The sequence below is a fragment of the Callithrix jacchus genome, chromosome 14 (assembly GCF_049354715.1).
Source record: "Callithrix jacchus isolate 240 chromosome 14, calJac240_pri, whole genome shotgun sequence".
In the NCBI taxonomy this organism is placed as follows: Eukaryota; Metazoa; Chordata; class Mammalia; order Primates; family Cebidae; genus Callithrix; species Callithrix jacchus.
In genome coordinates this window covers 111,450,576-111,473,082 of record NC_133515.1, presented here as the reverse complement: position 1 = coordinate 111,473,082, position 22,507 = coordinate 111,450,576, and the positions used below count along the sequence as shown (strand labels likewise).

At 46.8% G+C, this 22,507-nt stretch overlaps 1 protein-coding gene across 9 annotated transcripts; it reads right to left on the bottom strand.

Moving 5' to 3' along the window:
• Positions 1-4,183: 4,183 nt before the first annotated feature.
• RNASEH1 (ribonuclease H1) lies at positions 4,184-21,937 on the bottom strand. 9 transcript variants are annotated; one of them, XR_013525996.1, is made up of 11 exons: positions 21,717-21,916; positions 21,253-21,426; positions 20,366-20,481; positions 18,554-18,718; positions 16,930-17,029; positions 15,876-15,930; positions 15,460-15,544; positions 14,822-14,946; positions 13,090-13,186; positions 4,756-6,112; positions 4,184-4,671 (listed from the first exon to the last, which is right to left on the bottom strand). XR_013525996.1 is itself a non-coding variant. In XM_035271471.3 (9 exons), exons 1-8 carry the CDS (start codon positions 21,842-21,844, stop codon positions 13,100-13,102), a joined length of 873 nt encoding a protein of 290 aa, XP_035127362.1. In that variant the 5' UTR covers positions 21,845-21,916; the 3' UTR covers positions 4,184-4,671; positions 13,090-13,099. The 9 variants fall into 9 exon arrangements, 5 of the variants coding, with proteins under 5 accessions (XP_035127362.1, XP_078204449.1, XP_078204450.1 ...); XR_008476134.2 differs by lacking the exon at positions 21,253-21,426 and having other exon boundaries at positions 14,822-14,958; XR_013525995.1 differs by lacking the exon at positions 21,253-21,426.
• Positions 21,938-22,507: the final 570 nt, after the last annotated feature.

The window sequence follows — 22,507 nt, the reverse complement described above, 5'->3', positions numbered from 1 at the left end:
TGGTGTATATGCTGTGGTGTGTAGTGTATGGGGTGTGTGACATGGTGTGTAGTGTATGTATGGTATGTTGTGTGGCTTGTTTATGCTATGGTGTGTTGTATGTGTGGTGTGTGGTGTGTATGTGGTGTGTGTGGTGTGGTGTGTGGTACATTGTGTCGTGTGGTGTGTGGTGCATTGCATATGGTGGTGTATGTTTTGTGTTGTGTGTCGTGCATTGTATGTGGTGTGTGTGTTGCGTGTTGTTGCATTGTATATGGTGTGGGGTGTGTTGTGTGTGGTGCATTGTATGTGGTGTGTGTTGTGTGGTGCATTGTATATGGTGTGTGGTGTGTGTGATGCATTGTATGTGGTGTGTGTTGTGTGGTGTGCAGTGCATTGTATATGGTGTGTGGTGTGTTGTGTGTGGTGCATTGTATATGGTCTGTGATGTGTGTATGTGGTATGTGTGGTGCATTGTATGTGGTGTGTTGTGTGGTGCATTGTATATGGTGTGTGGTGTGTGTGTGTGGTATGTGTGGTGCATTGTATGCGGTGTGTGTTGTGTGGTGCATTGTATATGGTGTGTGGTGTGGTATGTGTGGTGCATTGTATGCGGTGTGTGTGTTGCGTGGTGTATTGTATATGGTGTGTGGTGTATGTGTGGTATGTGTGGTGCATTGTATGCGGTGTGTGTTGTGTGGTGTATCGTATATGGTGTGTGGTGTGTGTGTGGTATGTGTGGTGCATTGTATGCGGTGTGTTGTGTGGTGTATTGTATATGGTGTGTGGTGTGGTATGTGTGGTGCATTGTATGCGGTGTGTGTTGTGTGGTGTATTGTATATGGTGTGTGGTGTGGTATGTGTGGTGCATTGTATGCGGTGTGTGTGTTGCGTGGTGTATTGTATATGGTGTGTGGTGTGTGTGTGGCATGTGTGGTGCATTGTATGCGGTGTGTGTTCTGTGGTGTATTGTATATGGTGTGTGGTGTGTGTGTGGTATGTGTGGTGCATTGTATGCGGTGTGTTGTGTGGTGTATTGTATATGGTGTATGGTGTGGTATGTGTGGTGCATTGTATGCGGTGTGTTGTGTGGTGTATTGTATATGGTGTGTGATGTGTTGTGTGTGGTGCATTGTATGTGGTGTGTGTTGTGGTGCATTGTATATGGTGTGTGGTGTGTGTGATGCATTGTATGTGGTGTGTGTTGTGTGGTGTGCAGTGCATTGTATATGGTGTGTAGTGTGTTGTGTGTGGTGCATTGTATATGGTCTGTGATGTGTGTATGTGGTATGTGTGGTGCATTGTATGTGGTGTGTTGTGTGGTGCATTGTATATGGTGTGTGGTGTGTGTGTGTGGTATGTGTGGTGCATTGTATGCGGTGTGTGTTGTGTGGTGCATTGTATATGGTGTGTGGTGTGGTATGTGTGATGCATTGTATGCGGTGTGTTGCGTGGTGTATTGTATGCGGTGTGTGGTGTGTGTGTGGTATGTGTGGTGCATTGTATGCGGTGTGTGTTGTGTGGTGTATCGTATATGGTGTGTGGTGTGTGTGTGGTATGTGTGGTGCATTGTATGCGGTGTGTTGTGTGGTGTATTGTATATGGTGTGTGGTGTGGTATGTATGGTGCATTGTATGCGGTGTGTGTGTTGCGTGGTGTATTGTATATGGTGTGTGGTGTGTGTGTGGTATGTGTGGTGCATTGTATGCAGTGTGTTGTGTGGTGAATTGTATATGGTGTGTGGTGCGTGTTGCAGTGTGCTGTGGTGTATGTGATGTTATGGTGTGGTGTGTGCTGCATTGTGTGTGGTGTGAGTATACATGACCCAGCATTTCCTCCCTCTCCCTCTCCTGTGGGCTCAAGGACATCTAAGTAGGGTGTCCTTCCCTCTGTCTTGGTCAAAGCTTAGGGCAGATTCCATGACAACCGGTCCTCTTTCACCATCTATTTGTAGAAATGTTTTCTCACGGCCACCTGAAGAAGAGAGCACGGCAGGCCTTCCTCCTGCAGGTCTTCAGGTAGGTTTGGAGGTCAAGTGCACAGAGAGGTGGCAGGAAGGAACTCCCACTGCAAGCTACTCATGGCAACAGCGGGGCGTGGGGGGGTCCCACCGAGGTCACTGCTACTAATGAGCCTCGCAGAGGTGCCTCTGAGGGGCCAGCAACACTGCCATGTGAAAAGGACATGTGTGGCATTGAATCAGGGCAATGTGGCGGCCAAAGAGCTGTGGTTGAATGGTCCAAGAATCTTTCCCAGAGCCTTTTAGAAAAAACTTAGGACACTGCATTGTACCATATGTTGTTTGTTTATATAAAACCAGATCACCTTTCACATTCTTTCCTGGTCTGATTCATTCATTCTCTTGTTACCAATAATCTCAACACAATACCTGCCCAGCAGACTCTAAAACCAACAAAAGGAAAACTTCTCACAACGAAACTGAGGAACTCACGGCAGACCCTCAGGCACATGGGAGGGTAGCAGGCTTCTGCTGAAGGTGGGTGTGAAGCTGGTAAGTGGGAAATTGGTTTACTGATCAACTGAAATTCATATTGCAATTTTCTATCCTTTTAGAAAGTCATATAATCTTCTGTGACTCTCCACTAGAAACTAGTGAGCTTCTTTTGCAAAGAAAAATTTGACAATAATGTTGAACTAGAGATTAATGAGTACATGAAGAAATAAGAAGCCCCTGATAGTGTTTTAGAAAATTAAAAATTGAATAAAGTTCTTTACAATCTGAGAACAAACCAACGCGGAGAAAGGTCACTGGATCCTTTTATAAACACAGGCGTTGCTCTCTCAGGGTGGGAGTGCTGGGCCACCACCCACACCACCCAAACCCGCATTAGACTGTGTCCAGCCCTTTGCAGATACACCTTGGAACTCTGATTCCTTGGCCCTCTGGGCAGCTGCACAGGGCCCGAGGTGGCCTGAGCCCCTGAACCAGGAGTAACTCTGCTCAGGGCTCCCGGGAGGGCCCATTGAGCCAAGCAGGACAGATGGCCACTGATGACACACATGCTGGGCAACGGCCAGTCAACAGAATCCAGACGCACAGTCCTGGTGTGGCCAAGGGTGCTGGCTACACCCAACTTCAGCAGCTGGCCCCAGACCAAGAGGCACCTTCGGGATCAGGGCCTGGGGCTGCTGGGAGCTTGAGGTCAAGGCAGAGGAAAGAGGACAGCTCAGATGGGGGATTCCAGAGATGGCTTGGTGGGTCCCTGGGGCCCAGCTCCAGGCAGTAGCCCAAAAGCGCGTTTTGGAGCCCATTTGAGGCTAAAATGCCCTTTTAGAAAGTCATGAAGTAGTTGCAGGGTGAGTGACTGATAATGCATGTTTTGCAATGGAGAGCTTCAATGCTGTGAAAAAGTTCTCGATGGGCCAGGCACGGAAGCTCAAGCCTGTAATCCCAGCACTTTGGGAGGCCGAGGCGGGTGGATCACGAGGTCAAGAGATCGAGACCATCCCGGTCAACATGGTGAAACCCCGTCTCTACTAAAAATACAAAAAATTTGCTGGGCATGGTGGCGCATGCCTGTAATCCCAGCTACTCAGGAGGCTGAGGTGGGAGAATTGCCTGAACCTGGAAGGTGGAGGTTGCGGTGAGCCGAGATCGTGCCATTGCACTCCAGCCTGGGCGACAAGAGCGAAACTCCGTCTCAAAAAACAAAAAAAAGAAAAAGCTCTTGATATGGAAATGCTCGAGTGAATATAAACTCTAATTTCAACTTTACAGTTGTCAATAAAAAGAAAGGAAGATGCTAGTGCAGAACAGGCAAACAAAAAAAAAAAAAAAAAAGAAAGGGCTATTTAACATTTTCATCTATTTTTGCATTTAAAGTTTCTTATTAATAGTGACTGTCAAGAATTTGAGGAGGCTGGGCGGGTGGCTCACACCTGTAATTCGAGTGCTTTGGGAGGCCAAGGCAGGACTGTTGCATGGGCGCAGGTGTGAAGACCAGCCTGGGCAACACAGTGAGACCCTGCCTTTACAAAATAAAAATAAAAATTAGCTAGGTGTGGTGGTGCGCACCTGTAGTTCCAGCTACTCAAGAGGCTGAGGTGGGAGGATTGCTTGAGCCCAGGAGTTCAAGGCTGCAGTGAGCTATGATTGCTTCACTGCACTCCAGCCCGGATGACAGTGAGGCCCTCTTTCTAAAAAATAATAATAATAATAATAAAGAGATCACCATTAAAAAGCTGTGGTTGGGAAGCCTATGGCTATTTTAATTATACACCTGATAGGAAAAGTTACGTGTTCTGAAGGGCGTTTCTTTGGAGGCTGTATACAGGTTTCCCACTCAGTCTCCCCTAACACTTGGCACTGTATTTTTGTTACAAGCACAGCTGCTGTAGCAGCCCAGATGCCAGGTTCCTGCACCTGCTGTGAGGCTGACACAGAACACTGAGACACAGGTGCCAGAGATGGAGAAAGGCTTATTCCATTTGGCCCAAGCAAGAAGACAAGAGAGCAAGATTTCTCAAATCCACCTTGACAAAGAGGTGAAGAGTTTTTATGCAGCTGGTGAGTCAGGAGGGGGGTTCAGGGAATGGAGGGAAAGTCTGTGTTTCTTCCATGTCGGCTAACACCTCCGGCAGCCAGACTTCTGGTGTCAGCGCCTGGTCCCAGCACCTTCGAGGCATTTGTTCATGTGTAAATATTTTTTATGACCTGGACGTGATCTCCTCCTGCTTGACAAAGAAACAGTCGATCAGCAGTGTACAATGATGATGTGGGAACAAGAAATACTGGGCACAAAGCACGTGGTTCACCTGTGCCAGCCAGAGCAGCCCGATCAGAACGTTCATCGTTTCAGTCCTCACTGGAAAGTACTGAGTGCTGGACTCCCAGGGGCCCAGGTAGCAGCCTTGGTCACCTGACAGGAAAGGTGCTAAGGAAGGTGTCCTGAGGGGATTTCATCATTGTGTGAACATCACAGCGCGCACCTGCACAGCCCCGATGTCACAGCCCCCTGCACACCCGGGCGATGAGGTACAGCGTGTGGCTTCTGCGCTGTAACCCTGTACAGCACGTCACTGCTCTGAATCCTGCAGGCAGCTGTCACACAGTGGTAAGAATCTGTGTATCTAAGCATAGAAAATGTTCAGCAAAACACGGAATTCTATCTGATGGGACCACTGGTGTACGCCCAGTGCAGCGCTGACAGAAATGTTGCTATGCAGTGCATGACTGCATGTGAGGAATATTTTTAAATGTAATGAACATTTTCACCGAGGCCCCCAGGGATGCGCCCAGCCCCCTCCACTTCAGCGCAATGTGCTGTGGAAATCATATTTTCCAGGCACGCCCTGACATTATAAAGGCCGGGAAGCGTTGCATGGAGGCCCCATTCCCGCAGCCGGGACTGATGGGCAGAGCCAGGTGAGGGCCAGCCCTCCGTGCCCACAGGGAAGCCAATTGCTGCCTCAGGGGAGGGGAAAGGACGCAGAAACTGTCACCCAGGTCTTTTCTCCAAAAAGCCGCCAGGCTGCTTGACTCTGCCCTCTCGGAGCTCACCTCTCCTGCACGTCTTGGGGCCAGCAGGCATCCTGCAAGCACTGACTGAGCCTGGCCAAAGTCTGGCTCTGTTCCAGGAGCTGGGAACCAGGAAGGGAGCAGAGAGAGAAAACTTCTGCCACATGGAGTTTATTTTCTAGCTAGGGAAACGGACCAAAATAGATACAAATAACACAAGTAGAAAGGCCACAGGTGTGCTGGTAAACGTGTCACAGCCGCTCTGGGGGACGGCGGCCCTGACCTGCACACTTGCTGATTTCTGTGTGTGAGTCCTCCCACTCCAGCCACCTCCAGACTCCCTGTGTGAAGGTGCTGGCCATGGGGTGGGGAAGGGCGCTCGAAGCTGCTCTCGTGGGCTGCTCCAGCCGGCTTGGGCACATCTGAAGGTTCCACATGAGGCTGAGGTGGGTGGATCACCTGAAGTCAGGAGTTGGGAGACCAGCCTGGCCCAACATGGAGAAACCCCATCTCTACTAAAAACACAAAAAAATTAGCCAGGCGCGGTGGTGGACACCGGTAGTCCCAGCTACTCTGGAGGCTGAGGCAGGAGAATCATTTGAATCCAGGAGGTGAAGGTTGCAGTGAGCTGAGATGGTGCCACTGCACTCTAGCCTGGGCAACAAGAGCAAAACTCCGTTTCAAAAAAAAAATTCTATGTACATATATATATATAAAATAACTTAAAAATTTAAAAATCATACAAAGATGCACACAGCAATCTCATCATTGCCCTACTCCCACCACAGCACCCTCTCTGCATTCCCAGCGAAGTGGAGTCACAGCTCAGTGTTTGTGAATTGCTGTGTGTCCTGAGGCATGAGACAGCCTGCTGAAACATGCATCGATAACTTCCGTTTTCCACTTAACAGTGCCCAGAGATCCTTCTGGTCTGTGGGTACTTATGAGATGTCACTCTAACACTGTTTATTCCACAGCCGCTTCAGATGCCAGTATGGTTTCCAGTTTTCTGATATTAAAAACCTGGTCTTTTATTTTTACGCGTGCAGGTGTATCTACAGCATGAATTCCGCAGAGTGGGGACTGGGTTAGAGTATCGCATCTGGAGTTCGGACAGTGGGCCGCACCTGCCTGGTGATGAAGGGTGCCAATCTGCACTCAGCGCCACACAGGGGAGCACACGTTTCTAGGCAGCCTCAGCAACATGTGCACTGTTGCTAATATCATACAGAGAAAACAACATCTTGGTGTTTTAATTTACATTCTCTCGTGAGTGAAGTTGAGCATCTTTTCATTCCTAAAGGGCCGTTTTTTTTGAGACGGAGTTTTGCTCGTTACCCAGGCTAGAGTGCAATGGTGCGATCTCGGCTCACCACAACCTCCGCCTCCTGGGTTCAGGCAATTCTCCTGCCTCAGCCTCCTGAGTAGCTGGGACTACAGGCACGCGCCGCCGTGCCCAGCTAATTTTTTGTATTTTTAGTAGAGACGGGGTTTCACCATGTTGACCAGGATGGTCTCGATCTCTTGACCTCGTGATCCACCCTCCTCGGCCTCCCAAAGTGCTGGGATTACAGGCTTGAGCCACCGCGCCCGGCCCCGTTTCGTTTTCTGTAAACAATTTGACTAATCCATTCTGAGTTATTAGTTGTTTTTCCAATTTCTAGAAGTTTTTACATATTACGGAAATTAGTCCTTTGTGATACGAGTTACGAGTTCTTTTCCTAATTTGCTTTTGCTTACAGCTCTTCAAGACTCTTGTGTGTTAAGCTTTTACTTAGAGTCTTCTTTCACGGTGGCTGGATGTTAAATCCTAGGTTAAAGGCCCTTGCTTACTGCTGTGGTACTGCCTTTAATATACATGGCACTGTGCATACTTAGGTCTAGAGAACAGAGCTCTTCTGCTGGGGGCAGAGAAAGCAGCCTACTCGCCTTTTCCCACTTCACTGACCACATCTGTCTTTCTCTAAAACCCTACCACCGTATACTGGCGGCTTCCCTATCACCAAATCATCTTAATTTGGAGGCATATTTTGATGAAAGTTGTTCTTTGACAAATACTTATATCAACACAAGATCAGAGTTGCCTTGTGCCAACTGCTGGCTCTCAATGGGCTATTAAGAACCAAAGCTGCTTTAACTAGCTGGCCAGGTATTCACCCAGCAAACAGTGTCTTCTGTGTGCCGGGAGGCACAGTGCAGGCAGGTGCAGCCAGCCCTCCCAGTATTACTCCTGGGTGTTTGTGAACTCAGGAACCACGACTGACCACCATGATCACTGCTGTGTTTTGTTCTGATGACATCCTTTTACTGAGTTCTGAACGTCAACTCATCACATGAATAAAAAGGGGGCTTTAGTTGAGTGACCTATTCCTTCTTGCTCCAGAACTCCTGGAATATTACACTTAGGAAAAAGACCAAAATCAACACCAAGGTCCTCCTTTTCAGACACACGATCTGGGGCCCAGACTTGCTCAACCTGAAATCACATCACCTGACTCAGGAATGCAGCATTCACTGCTTCCTACTTAGTTACCCAAGCTGATCACTGGCCAGGAGGGCTTGTTCCTTCTCAGTTTGAGCTCCGACCTCATGCACTTTCGTGCCTGTCGTACAAGACAGCAGAGGTGCTTTCTTCAGGCTTCAGCAATGGCCCGACACCGGGAGGGGAGTGCTGCACGGAGAACACTTCTTCCACAGCCTGTTTGTGCGGCATGAACGCCCTATTCTGGAAGCAGTGCTCCTATATTCCACAATATACAGCACAATCTGATAGGTAACAGTCACTCAAGTATTTTCTGAACAGGAGCTGATGAAGACGGAATTATGTATCATTGTAAATTTCTAAAGATATAAAAAATGCAGCTGATATTTTGATTCTCAGTAATGTATTTCCTTTTAATAGAAAGAAAACTGAGGACATGGACCCTAACACTTCATGACTCCTCCTTAACCGGGTGCGGCTGGATCGTGTTCCTCCAGCTTCACATGCGTTCTGCGGCACTGACACCGCCGCTATTTGTGAAAATCCCACAGACTGTCAAGATTTGAGAGGCACAACTTTTCATCTCCGTATTTCCAATTCTGGTGTAATTTTTCCTGTTTTTAAATCAGATTCTCAAATGGCAGGGGCAGCAGTAGGAGCATACTTTGGATCTTCTCAAATCTTCACCTAAAAACAGAACTACTAAACAGCAAAACCAAAAACTCACGGACATTTGTAACAGAATGAGGTGACAGTGTTGCTGAAGATGTGGAGTGACCTGGAACTTTCCTGCCAGGCTGGAGGGAATGGAAAATGTAAAGCTCACACTTGGAAAAGTTTCCATTTCTTAAGAAGCACACACCTGTCATGTGACCCAGGCATTCCGCTCCAAGGCATTTACCCCAGAGAAACAGAAGACAAAGAAGAGGACATAAATGCTCCCGGCAGCTTTACTTGCTTTAACTGTATTTAGTCAGAAGCGGAAAACAATCGAAATGTATCAGTCAACAGGCAAATAAACAAACTGTGGTACAGCCATACAATACACAATGTGGACTGCGGATACACACGGTGAATGCTGAAACAATTATGCTGAGCAAAGGAAGCACCTCCCACCATAGTGCTTGTTCTATGATTCCACTCACATATCATTCTAGAAAATAGAAATTAATCTTTAGCAAGAGCGAGCAGACCAGTGGTTGCCTAAGGATGGGGGAGATGGAGGGACGGTTTACAAAGGCTATGAAAATACTGTTGGTGGTGATGGCCGTGTTCTGCTGATAGCTTCATGGGAACATGCACTGGTCACTTTACATATGTGCAATTTATTATCTGTCATTACACCTCAATAGAGCTGTTTTAAAAAGCAAGATGGGGCTGGGTTTTGTGACTCACACCTGTAATCCAAAAACTTTGGGAGGCTAAGAGAGGAGGATCCCTTGAGGCCACGAGTTTAAGACCAGCTTGGGCAACAGAGAGAGACGCTGTTTCTATTTCAAGTAACAAAAGTGGTGCGATAACATTTACAACTCAAAGAACCAGAGAAAGTGGCAAAAGAGATTCCAGAGGCAGTGGCAAACACTGAAAACAGGCAACTTAGATTTCAAAACAGAGATAACAGGGATCACCAAAGAAAAAAAAATTGGCAAGAAAAATATAACACTAAACTACAGTCCAAGCAATCTTAAAATAACAGCTCTGAAAGTACGCGTAGAAAGTGCACACCATTCACCTGCAAATACGGACCAGGACAACCAACACCCGCACAGGATACTTTCTAGTACCACTGCTGACTTGAGAGAAAAAGCATCTAAGCAACAACAGCATAGGACTTGTCAGGGGAAGCAAGTAAGATTCATCAGGCTTTCCATGCATCACTGAATGCTGGAAGAAACAGAATAAAACAATTCAGATTCTCAAAGAAAATCTGAGCCAAGAGTTTCATCTCCCGCAAAACTGAATTCAACACCATAGACTCACTGACTATAGACGGGTTATGACAACTGAACACACAGAAATAGAGTCCATGGCGGTAAAAGGGAGCAATTTTTCTGACAATGTAGACACAGTGCTGTTCTCATAATCGCAACTAGTGCTACGGTATTATTTTAAAAACACTAAATGTTAACGTGGAATAAAACAAGTGAGTGAGTATGGGATATTCCACGCCATCATCCTGTCTTCTGAGTGTGGGAGACACAGACACCTTACAGAAGAGGCTATGCATGGGCCCCAGAACCCTGAATTTGTGTTGGGAATATCAATACAGGTTCAGAAAATATTTTTTTCTTTAAATGCGTGTGTGTAATGTTTGTATTTTTTTAAGGTTCTGTCCAATAAAAAGTCTGGAAACAATGACCAAACCTATAGCAATGAGCCTCCAAGACTGTGGATCTGAATTACCATCTCCACCAGAGACGCCTAAAAAAATAATGGATTCCCAGTGTTAAACAGAATTGTTTGGCCTAAAACTGCCTCCGTACACAGTGACTCTGACTTAGGACCTCACTGAACGTGTAACAGACCGCGCCCTGATGTGAGAGCATACTCCTGTAACAAGCAGCAGTCTCGCCGCTCACAGGCCGAAAGGCTGCAGAACACGGTGACGTGAAGCAGAGGCGGCACGGCAGTGAGTGTCTTTCCCTTCCTCCAGCTGTAACTGCAGCCTGCACATGAGGCGCGAGGGAGCGTTCTGAACCGCTTTTGGTCCTGAGTGCTAGCTACCTGGCTGAAGCAACTATGTTCTGCTCAATTAAACTGTGAACTTGTCTAAGGTTTTTTCTTTTAAGAAAACTTTGGGGCAGAAGCTGTACAAGACGGGCCTAGAGCACCTGGACATGCCAGACTGCAGGCGCTATCACTGACTGCGCAGGTGGTCTGTGTGTCCATGAATGCGCATGCACGCATGCTTATCAAAACTCAAGAGCCCAGCTGAAGAGGCTCCCTCTCACTGACCAACGAAGCGAGTCCAACTTAAACAAAGATAAATATCACAATGGATTGAAATCCATCAAATATGCTTAACTCCACAAATTCTGTTTTTTTAAAGACAAGGATTTGCTGTCACCCAGGCTGGAGTGCAGTGACATTGTCACAGTGAGCTGTGACAATGCCACATCCTCAACCTCCTGGGCTCAAGCGAGCCTCACATCTCAGCCTCCAGAGTAGCTGGGACAACAGGCAGGCACCACCACAGCCACCTACTTTTACGTTAATTTTCTGTAGAGACAGGGTATCGCTATGTTACCCAGGCTAATCTCAAACTCCTGGGATCAAGTGATCCTCCTGCCTCAGCCTCCCAAAGTGCTGGGATTACAGGCATAAGCCACCATGCCCAGTCCATGAATTCTTAATATATATAAGTAAAAAACCTTAACAGCTCACCTTCTAAGGATGACAGAGAACTAACGCATTACCTTAAAAACTTACTGTGCAAGAGCAAAGAATCCAGCATTTATCCTGCCCTTCCTATATGAACTGTACCACTGGGTAACCAAATAGTACACAAAAGAAACACTTTCCTAGAACACCATTCCAGCGAACAAAGGCAAGCAAAAAGACAGAATATTACCATTTTGCAACCCCAAATAATAAACAGATCTTGGCTCTGAGCATCAGCTGCTGTCAACATGGACAAGGACTCCCGAGGAGAGCCCCCAACTGCCTAATCTCCTGCCAAAGGGCTCAAATCTGAGGCTCACAAAGCCTCTAGACCCAGCTGCCAATCCGCAGGACACAGAGGACAGAAGATCATGCTGAACTGCATCATGACCACGCGGTCAGCAAAATCTATGCTGTGGGAAGTGATGGGACAAATGGCCCAGGCTCTTCAACAGATAATGGCAGGGAGAACAGCGAGGCAGATAGGACTGCAAATGGAGACTGATCAAGTAAAAAAAGAAAGCGGACAAGACTAAACTGCCATCAAGAAACCAAGAAAGTCACTCTGTCAATGTCAGGAAGGAAGCAGGCAAGGAGCTGGAGAAGGGGGCTGAGGCTGGAGGGGCACTTGGAGAGCCTTCTGGGGTATCCGGCAAAGTACTACTTCTTCCCTGGGTGGTGGACACAAAGGTATTCAATCATTACATTCAATAAGCTATGTATCTGTTTTGTGTCATTTCCTGTATGTTTTTACTTTATGATAAAAAGGTTTAAAACTAAATAATCATGTCAAACTTTTATCTATTTTTGAGAGAGTCTCATTCTGTTGCCCAGGCTGGAGTGCAGTGGCACATGATCTCTGCTCACTGCAACCTCTGCCTCCCAGGTTCAAGTGATTCTTGTGCCTCAGCCTCCCGAGTAGCTAGGACTACATGTGTCACGTGTCACCACACCCAGATAACTTTTATATTTTTAGTAGAGACAGGGTTTTGCCATGTTGGCCAAGAAGGTCTTGAACTCCTGACCTCAGGTGATCTGCCCGCCGTGGCCTCCCACGGTGCTGGGATTATAGATGTGAGCCACCATGCCCGGCCAGGGTCAAACATTTTTTTTTTTAATTTGCACAGTTTTTAACAGAAGAACCAAATACATTTTTGAAAGACTTATTTACACATCTTGGTCTTTACAAGTTGTAACTGTTCCTAGAGAATGGCCTAGCAGCCGAGGTTGCCTGCAGGCAGGCGAGCAGGCACGTGTGGCTGAGACCCAGGGCACATCCTGCCCGCTGAGCTGCCCGCCCAGGCCACAGGCTGCACGTTTCTCTAATGTACCCACAGGCACAAGTCACCATACAAGCAGGAGACTCACTCCTATAAACTGGACGGTAAATGGATGCTTCAGAATACTCCCAGACTTCTGAGTTGCATCTTTTAACCAATGTTTTTTAGATTTCTCATCAAAATATAAGCTGCAGCATTTTAGGCCATTTGCTTTGCTTGCCTGCAATAAAACAAGCAAGAACGTATGGAACCCAGTAAGCATAATGCTGAAATCTCACATAACTCTCCAATCTCAAAGATGTTCAATTTATTATATACTTGGCGAGTTTTTATAAAACTGGGTCCCAGAATGCCACTGCGCCTCCCTGATTCCGTGTGAAAGCTGCATCAGCCCATCCACTGCAACGGTCCCACCTGCAGGCTCTTTTCCACACCAGTAAGTACAAGCATCAGAACAGCCACTGGCTCAAGTTTTCCCAAGGACTCACGTCACATGGGTCAGTCTTCCGATTGTTTAGCTCCTTCTCTGGCTAATCTATCAGCTTCTTCATTGCCCATAAACCCCGAATGACCAGGAACGTGCATCTGTTAAAATAAATGTTTTCCTTTTATTTCTACTCATCTTTACATAAGCAACACACGACTATGTTCTCATTATAAAAGCTCAACCATTCAGAACAGACTGAGTAGCAGAAGCTCAGCTCCAGCGCTCCTCCCCAAACATGATCCTGAACAGCACTGGAGATTCTTCGTGCACTTATGCAATGGATGTATTTACAAACATTCCATTTTGTTTTCCCACAAATACTGTTCATAATGTTATTTCCTCCCCCACGTATTAATTGTACTTGATAAGCTTTCCAGGGAAAACACAGGTATGTACAGATGGGTGGACAGATATGTAAGCAACACACACACACACACACACACACACACACACACACACACACACGCTCCCTTGCAGCGCCGTCAGAATCATGTACGTATGGAACTACTGTCTACACTTATGTTGCCAGAGCAAATTTACATGCCAGGCCACCTAACTGTTATCAGTGCTTCTGGGAAGGCAGAACAAGGCAGGGTTGAACCAATGGTTGTAGTTTAATTTGTTCTGTACTGCTTTAAAAAAAACTTTTTTAATAAAAATGATTGTTTAAAAAAATGCTTCCATCTTGGAGTAAAAGTTCTGTTACCAAGGCTTTCATCACACGTCCTTACTAGTGTTTTAAACAAGATACACTGGAAGTTAGTTTTAACATACGATACATTCCAAAGAAATGAAGGGGGGGACATACAGCTGTCATAGTAATGCCCTGTGCTCGGGTTGGGCATTACTTTGTGCTCTTAAAATATAAGGATTGTAGAACACCCCTCAAACCACACTGCCTGTGTATGTGCCTAGTGATACTCTCATTAAAACTGCATTACTTGTAGTGGCTCATGTCTGTAATCTCAAAGCACCTTGAGAGGCCAAGGCAGGTGGATTGTTTGACATCAAGAGTTCGAGACCAGCCTGGGTAACACGACAAAACCCCATCTTTACTAAAAACACAAAAATTAGCCAGGTGTGGTGGCCTGTAAACCCAGATACTTGGGAGGCTGAGGCACAAGAACCCCTGGCACCCAGAAGGCAGAGGTTGCAGTGAGATCACGCCACCGCCTGGAGTGACAGAGTAAGACTCTGTTTCAAAATCCAAACCAAACCAAACCAAACCAAACCAAAAAACTGTATTACCCATATGGTGATTAAAAGAATCAAATGTGTGTCTGTGGGTAGGTTTGGTTTTTTTTTTTTTTTGAGACAGGGCCTCGCTGTTGCCCAAACTAGAGTGCAGTGGGACAATGCTGGCTCACTGCAACCTCGACCTCCCCAGCTCAAGTCATCCTCCCACCTCAGCCTTCTGAGTAGCTAGACTACAGGCATGCACCATTATGCCTGGCTAATTTTTTTATTTTTTCTAGAAACAGAGTCTCACCATGTTACCCAGGCTGGTCTCGAACTTCTGGGCTTAAGTAGCCAGCCTGCTTGGGCCTCCTAAAGTGCTAGATTATGAAGTGACCACTGTGTCCAGCCTCAGATACGTGTTAGCATACATTACGATGTTGATTTCATGGAAGTTGTTACGTCTTTAAACCACTTACATATACCATTAATCTCTAGTAAATTTAGCTTGTCTGGTCATAACTGCAGTAAGACATTAACATTGAGAAGATACTCACCCACTGGATGTCCATGCCCTGGGTGAGCCTCTCCAGTGCCACAAAGTCCTCTTTGTTGATCACCTCTTTCCCTGTACTTGTCTTCCACCCATTTTTCTTCCAACCTTGAACCCAGTTAGTTATGCCTACAAGAATGCCTGATCACTGGTGAGTCAATCTGGAACATCCTGCCTTCTTCAGTTCCCTAGTCTGACCTCTTATAATCGATCCCACTTGTGCTCTGAGTCACCATCCTTGACTCTTATACTTCCTTAGCTGGCCTTAGTTGCTTTGGCCTTTGGCACAGCCTGAAATACCGCCCTCCCTTCCCTTTCCCCGAACTTGTATTCTACGTATAGCTGTCAGCTTAAGATGGCACTTCTCCCAGAAAGCCCTCCCCAGCCTCATAAGCATCCCCTACAGGGCATTTCCCAAAGAAGTGGTCAACACGCCATCTGAAGTGACTTATGCACACACGGACTAGAAGTATACACATCGGAGTAGCAGAAGAGACACTCCGAAATCCCCACTCTGCTTGGTACCTGACAAGCCAGTGGCATCCCCTGTTTGCATTTCGGTCTTGCCCTGTCACAATACCTCCTATCAATTCCCCTTCATGGTTACTGGAAAAACAGAAGAAATCAACTGTGAAAACTTACCATTTATGGTAAACATGCTGTCTGTATACACAACCAGTTTACTGATGTTTTGAGCCTTTGCTTGTTCAATGGCTTTGCAGGCTGCCTTGAAAAGACAAGTCAAGTCATTCCACAGAAAATGTTCAACTTTGACATTACTGATGCTCAGTCCTCAAAACTGAAGCATCCCTTCTGTACTGTGACGATTACACTCTCTGCATGAAGCACTACTATTACAATCCTCCTGCAGAGACACCTATCTGAAGCAAGTTTTTAGAAGTTTTCTACAAAATTCCTATTTTTCAGAATTGTTATTAAACCCAAGCCTCTTCTTCAAATATCTTATATATAGGTAGGAAAAAAAATTAGCTGATTTATCTGATATGCTCACACTCAATGCTCAATAATGAGAGGCTTCAATACATCTGATAACTTACATGAATTTCTGCTCTTTGGTTTGTCTGTCGCCCGGGAAGTCTAATGCCTACATTTCTGTTTCAAAACAGTACAAAAGAAAGTAAAATTACAAAGTGAATTCTCAAAGTGAGTCTTCTTAATGGATAACAATAAACTAGTGTGTATTTTTATTTGAAATATAAAAGCATCAAATGAAAGTCAAACTAACAGAGAGGCTGCCAGAAGCAGAGAGGATAAAGGTTTACACACTCAGGCACCTGCTGACTCTCGGGTCCCACCAGGGCAGAGGAAGTAAGAGCTAGTTCTCTGTGGACCCTGAGTTAGGACCTGTGGCTCCAGCAAAAAAGAATCCCAGGAGAAAACTCAGGAATAAGAATGGAAGGAGTGAGACCTCAGACTGAAAGTATGAAAAACTTCCAGGAAACAAGGGAGGAAAATGAAATCAAGAAACCAGAAAAACCCTCAGATAAGTTGTTTAAAATTTGGGGTCACCAGGAGATCCAGAGTTTTCTAAAAAAAAAAAAATCAGCAATTTTTGGACCAGGCATGGTGGCTCTCACCTGTAATCCCAGCACTTTGGGAGGACAAGGTGGGAGGATCGCATGAGCCCAGAAATTTGAGACCAGCCTGACCCACATAGTGAGACCTCATCTCTACTTTAAAAAAAAAAAAAAAAAAAAAAAAAAAAAGAGAGACTCCTCCACAGGGCAAGAGAGCAACACCGAAGCCAGGTGCGGTGGGTCACATGTATAATCCCAGAGCTTTTTTCAAGGCAGGAGGATCACTTGAGCCCAGGTCAATGATGCAGTGAGCTGTTTCTGGCACTGGGCTCCAGCCTGGGCAACAGAGTGACACTGTCTAAAAACAAAACAAAGCCAAGTAGAGCTGAGGCACCAACATTCTGAAAAGCAGTGCTGCTCGGCACCAACACAGTCCAAGCTGTTCCTCTGCTACCCCCCCACCAAAGCTACTTATCTGCAGGTTTTCCCAACAGTCAACCAATAAGCAGGTCCGCCTCATCTCACGAGTTGCGGAGCATGATTCGGGAAAGTTCAGCTCCCTTTGATTACTTACAAAGGATGGCCCGGCCCCCAGTAAACGCCGATTCCTGCTCGTGGCCTCCTCCGCCCATTACTGCAGCAGCAGCCATCCGTGTAGACGACAACTGAGTCTCCTGTGGGAAGAGAGAAGTAAACGCTACTGGGCTGACCTTACATGTTCTGTCTAAAAAAACATGCTCAATTCCTTACAAGGGGGCACCCAGCATTTATGCTCGGAATCCACTTACATTTTGGTCTTCCAGGACAGGCAAGTTCAGGGTAAAGGCAGTTACTTTGTAAACTAGAGCCCACTGCAGTAAGGACTACTGTTCACACCCCACACTGAGGGTTCAAATGACAATGACTGTCTCCACAGCAGGGCTACTTTCACTCCCAAGGAGCCGTCCTTCCAGAGACAAGCAGAGCCTCAGCATGGCGGTGAGCCTGCCTGCCAGAGGACCCAGTCTCCTGACCCGTGCTGGTCCCATCTCTTCCGTGGCATATTCGCTACTAGTTTAGTGTAGTTCCCATCTGTTTCTTTCCCTCTAGACAGACGGTGTGATTGACATACCAAGGCTGTAAATGGAAAAGGACTGACGGGGCCACTCTCAGGCCCCTGGTGACCAGGACACTTCAGCAGCGTGGTGGGAACACAGGTCAGGTTGTAAAGTGTTAAAAGAGCTGGGCGAGAGGGCAGACAGAGGTCAGACGCGCAGGAAGTGGAAGTGTTTGTCCTAAGAACGGCAGACTGAGCACAGCGGCAGCAAAGGGGCAGAGACGAGGACGTGCTCCTCATGGGAGTGGGTCAGAGGGCCGAGTGGAGTGTGGGTGTCAGGCAAGGCACCTTAGTTCAGCTGGAACATGACTGTATCAGCACGACTACAAACCTTCCGCCCAGCCACTGAGCTGCTGGAGCCAGCACTGCCATCTGCCATGTTCCAGGCCACCGAGCCTCAAGCATGGCCAGTGGCTGGAAACAGCTCCTTTCCCTGCTACTCCACAAATCTCTGCTTTAATTCCTTCTAGTAAATCACCAAATAAAGAATACTTGTGTGATCTTTTTTTAGATAACTGCAAAACTTATCTATAGATAATACAGCTTGGCACATTTTCTACTGGTTTCTCTTGAATTAAATCAGAACCTACAAATATACTGATTTATATTTTTAAATGCTACTTTTTTTCTGTTTTTTTGCACATATCTGTAAAAGACACAAAGGAGACTTAAGCTCACTACTACCCGGCTTCTCAGGATAAAACAGAATCTCCTGTTTTCCAAAGATTGCAAATGAAAGCTTAAAGTGCTGGTGCTAATCGATTATAATAAGCAGCTGTATGTGGGTGTTTCTTATTTGAAAAAGCTGGAGCCTTTGTGCTTTATCTTGGTAACATTAAGCACCGCATGCATAGGGAATATATTGGTATTTCAAAAGATTACAGTTACTCATTTATACATAAGGGTTTTCCTAAGAACAGCCAAAAATTTAAATCTGCATCACTTGATCAATTATAAAGTAATGACCTTAGAGATTTCTAAATAATCTTTACACATAACAATGAAGATGAAAAACATCAGCTCAAACTTCCCCCATTAAGTGGAAAACATGTTTTACACATATATTTTCATGATGTAACAGGGAAAGCCAAGGAAGATGTACCCATGTAGGAAAACAGGTCTCTGCTAACTGGAGGCGCCGGCTCCACACTGGGCTTCAAGTGCTTTGCATATGGCTCTGCACCTTCATCTCCATCTCCATCCAGTGGCTCACGGAGTCTCTTGCTGGCTTTCATCTGTGATTCTTGTCCATGTTGATTTTCCTGCCCTGAAAGAGTCCACTTGTGAGCTGGAAACAATGAGCGTAACACGAAATGCTAGAGGATGAAGAAATCCAGTACGTTATTTAGCACCATTAAATCAGACTTAAACACCCTCTGCATGTGGCCCTATACCAAGGGAATGACTCCACCCACACCATCTCAGACTTCCATTCTCTGAGAAATCATTCCGGATTTTCCAAGATAAGTTTGATAAAGACAATGTGAGGACGATAGCAAGGCTCCTGTTGAAAATAAAACCTGGTTTTGATGGAGATAATACCGAGGGTTCCTGACCCTTTAGGGATCATGAACAGTTTGAAAATCCGAAGGGCTCTTCCTCCAGGAAAAACATGGACCAAAACTGTGTATATAACATCAGTGGTTGTATCTCCAGCTCAGGTCTGGACACAACCTGCCTCTCTCTGAATTGTGCTTTGTCCAGGATTGTTATGATGACTCAAAGGAGCAGCTGTTGAGTGTTCAAGCATCTCAGTTGCCTCTAGAGACTGTTCAACATAAGATAATTAAAACTACGCTCTGCTCAGTTTTACTTTGCTGTAGTAAAAGTCTGTAAGTAACATTCATGTAAGATCACTTCAGGGTGGATTCAGAAATATTTTTAAAATCTTGTGCTCTAAAGTCATCACCCTGCTCATCAGAGTCTGCATATGGCACTTTCAACTTCCATTTATATTGGGCATTAATCTTATACTGAGCTTTAAACTTCCAACAACCATACTTTCTATAACACATAAAATTGGAAGAAATTGGCCAGGCATGGTGGCTCACGCCTGTAATCCCAGCACTTTGGAGGCCGAGGCAGGTGGATCACTTGAGCTCAGGAGTTCAAGACCAGCCTGGCCAATATGGTGAAATCCCATCTCTAATAAAAAATACAAAAATTAGCCAGGCGTGGTGGCACGCACCTGTAATCCCAACTACTCGGGAAGCTGAGGCAGAAGAATCACTTGAACCCAGGAGGCAGAGATTGCACCACTGCACTCCAGCCTGGGCAACAGAGCAAGACTCTGTCTCCAAAAAAAAAAAAGGAAAAAATTAAGATTGTCTAACTCTGTCCTCTGTAGAAAGGAAACACCACAAAGGTGCATGCCAGGAAAAGAACCACATTCATTCCTGTAAAATTATAATCCAACCAGTCCAATAACTATGCAAGTATTTTTTTTTTTTTTTTGAGTCGTCTTGTCCTGACACCCAGACTGGAGTACAATGGTGCAATCTCGGCTCACTGTAGCCTCTACCTCCCAGTCTCAAGCAATTCTACCTCAGCCTCTTGAGTAGCTGTGATCACAGGTGCACGCCACCATGGCTGGCTAATTTTTGTATTTTAGTAGAGATGGAGTCTCATTATGTTGGCCAGGCTGAACAAATATTTTTTGAAAAGACAAGGAATGACGGCACAAAAAACTGAATGGAACAGGAGATCTGAGTCCTGACTTGTCCCTAATACTGTAAGTAACATGAACCACTATTTTTAACTGTTCTCAGCCTGTTCCCTAATTTGCAAAATGAAAACAATCACACTATCTTCTCTATGTGCCTGGAGGGTAGCTATATAGATCAAATGCCATCTGGCATATACAAGCCTTCGAATAGGTTAGAACGTCACACTGAAGGACACGAGAGGGGACTACCTTCTGAAGCTTCTGGGCTTGCAGATTTCCTGACAAAGGCCCAGGCCTCATCCTCTGTGGCAAACTTCTTAAATCTGGCAGCAGGAAACCGGTCCACCTGAGCCTTGCACTCATTCCTGGAAAAGATGCACAATATTATTGCCTTCTTCCTCCCTAACTTATCCCCTTTGTAATTAAGATTTGTAAAGTTGGAAGTACAGTTGTCCCTTGGTATCAGAGGGGGACTGATTCCAGGAAGGTCCTCCATCCCCATCAGATACCTACATCAGAGGATGCTTAGGTCCTTTGTATTAAATGATGTATTTGCACAGAACCTATGCAAATCTCCTTGTATGCTTTAAATCACCTCTAGCTTATAACACCTAATACAGTTGTTGTATTGTCTTCTCATGCATATTTAAAAACTACTCTATTTTTATTTTTTCCAAATATTTTTGATCTATGGTTGGCTGAAACTGAGGATACAAACTGGATATGGAGGACCAATTTTGGTGTGAAAAGGGCAAAGGGTCACACCTTACAGTTCATAGTTTTATCTTGCGCATCAGACTCTATACGTGTGTTCTTCTGTATGCCAGCCAGCCAGCCAGCACACCAGCGCCACCGGCTTTTGTCAAACTCAAAGCATAATATAATACTGGGGTCTTAGAAAAAAAATTATTAACCATTTCACTACAGCAAAAAGGTCAACTTCTGAGATGCTTCTTCCTCACTACTCTAGCTGGCGGGCATAGGGATACAATCATAAGGAACTTTGATATCTTGTAGGGGAAAGGGTTCTGGTGGCAAAGACGGAACACCTGGGCTCAGGCCCTTCCTCTGTCAGTTACTCAGCCTGTGAACTTCCTGACCACAGTACACCTGAAAATGAGAATAATCCCACTCACCTCCAAGTGTCGTTACAAGGATCCACTGCAAACACTAGCTTATATAGAATTTCTCTTTTTAAAACCGGAACGTTAGGTTAGGTACTGAGTTCCAGTCCCAATTTAGCTGGTACGGAAACTCTTCTGGAAATGTAGCTTGGTTCTGATAACGTGTCCCTTTTTGTTGCACTTTAACTGCAACAAAGATGAAGGATCAAACACAGGGTTTATTAGGCCACCCCTAAGCTTTATGTGGCGTTTCTGATATTCCAAACGAGGATTTAACGCGGTCCAGCCCCTGGCCATGAGCCTCCTGGAACCCCGTCGGCTGAGGAGGAAGGCGAGGCGTCCCCCCAGACCACCCACAGGCACCGTGCACGGCACAGGCTCGGACGACCACGCTCCCGCCGCGGGGGTTCGCTGAGCCCCGGCCTCCCTCCGCCCTGGTGCCGGCAGGGAGGCGCCTCGGCGGGCGGGCCACTCACCAGGTCAGAAAGACCCCGGTCTTGCGGCCCCTCCTCACGGCATAGAACATCCCGAACCCACGAGAGGCGGGGCGACAGCGCACGGCGGCCAAGGCGACTCTGTGGGCCAGAAACAGAAGCCGGCTCATCGCTCACTCCCGTCACCGGGAAGCATTGCGGCTCCCGGCTCAGCGCGGGCACGACCCGGCGCGCTCACCACCGCACTTCCGTCAGCGTCCCGGGAAGATGACGCACAACTGGGCGGAGTCAGGGCGGGGCCTACGGAGGGGCGGGGTCGCAGAGCGGACCAGGCGACTGACCCGCCGGACCTCGTCAGCTTCCGGTCGGTCTTGGAGGAAGCTGAGCCAGGGCTGAGGTCCCGAAGGCGAGCGAGGTCTGGGATGGGACTGAGCCTATAGGAGCCGGGCCTGAGGCGCACTTGGCCGGGCTGAAGCCCGGGGCCCCGCAGAGGAGGGTCGCGATGGAAGCTGTGGGGCCCCTTCTCTCCCCTCCCCGAGGCCGCAGTTCGGGGGCCACGCCCCGGCGCGGTGGCGTCACCGAGGGAAGCCCTTCAATCCCCGGGCGCCCAGCACCCACGTGCGGTGACCGCGGGTCCTCGAGGGCTCCGAGAATGCGGATCTACTCTCAGGGCTGGGGCCAAAAGAACGAACGCACATTTTGTAGTGGGCAGAAGGATGTAAGGAATCATGAATTAGAATAAGCACAAAGGAGGGCCAGAGGGCAGGCCGCGCCCACACCCCCGAAGGGGCGCGTCCCCCTCCCTGCTCCGCTGCACGTGGGTGTTTAACCAG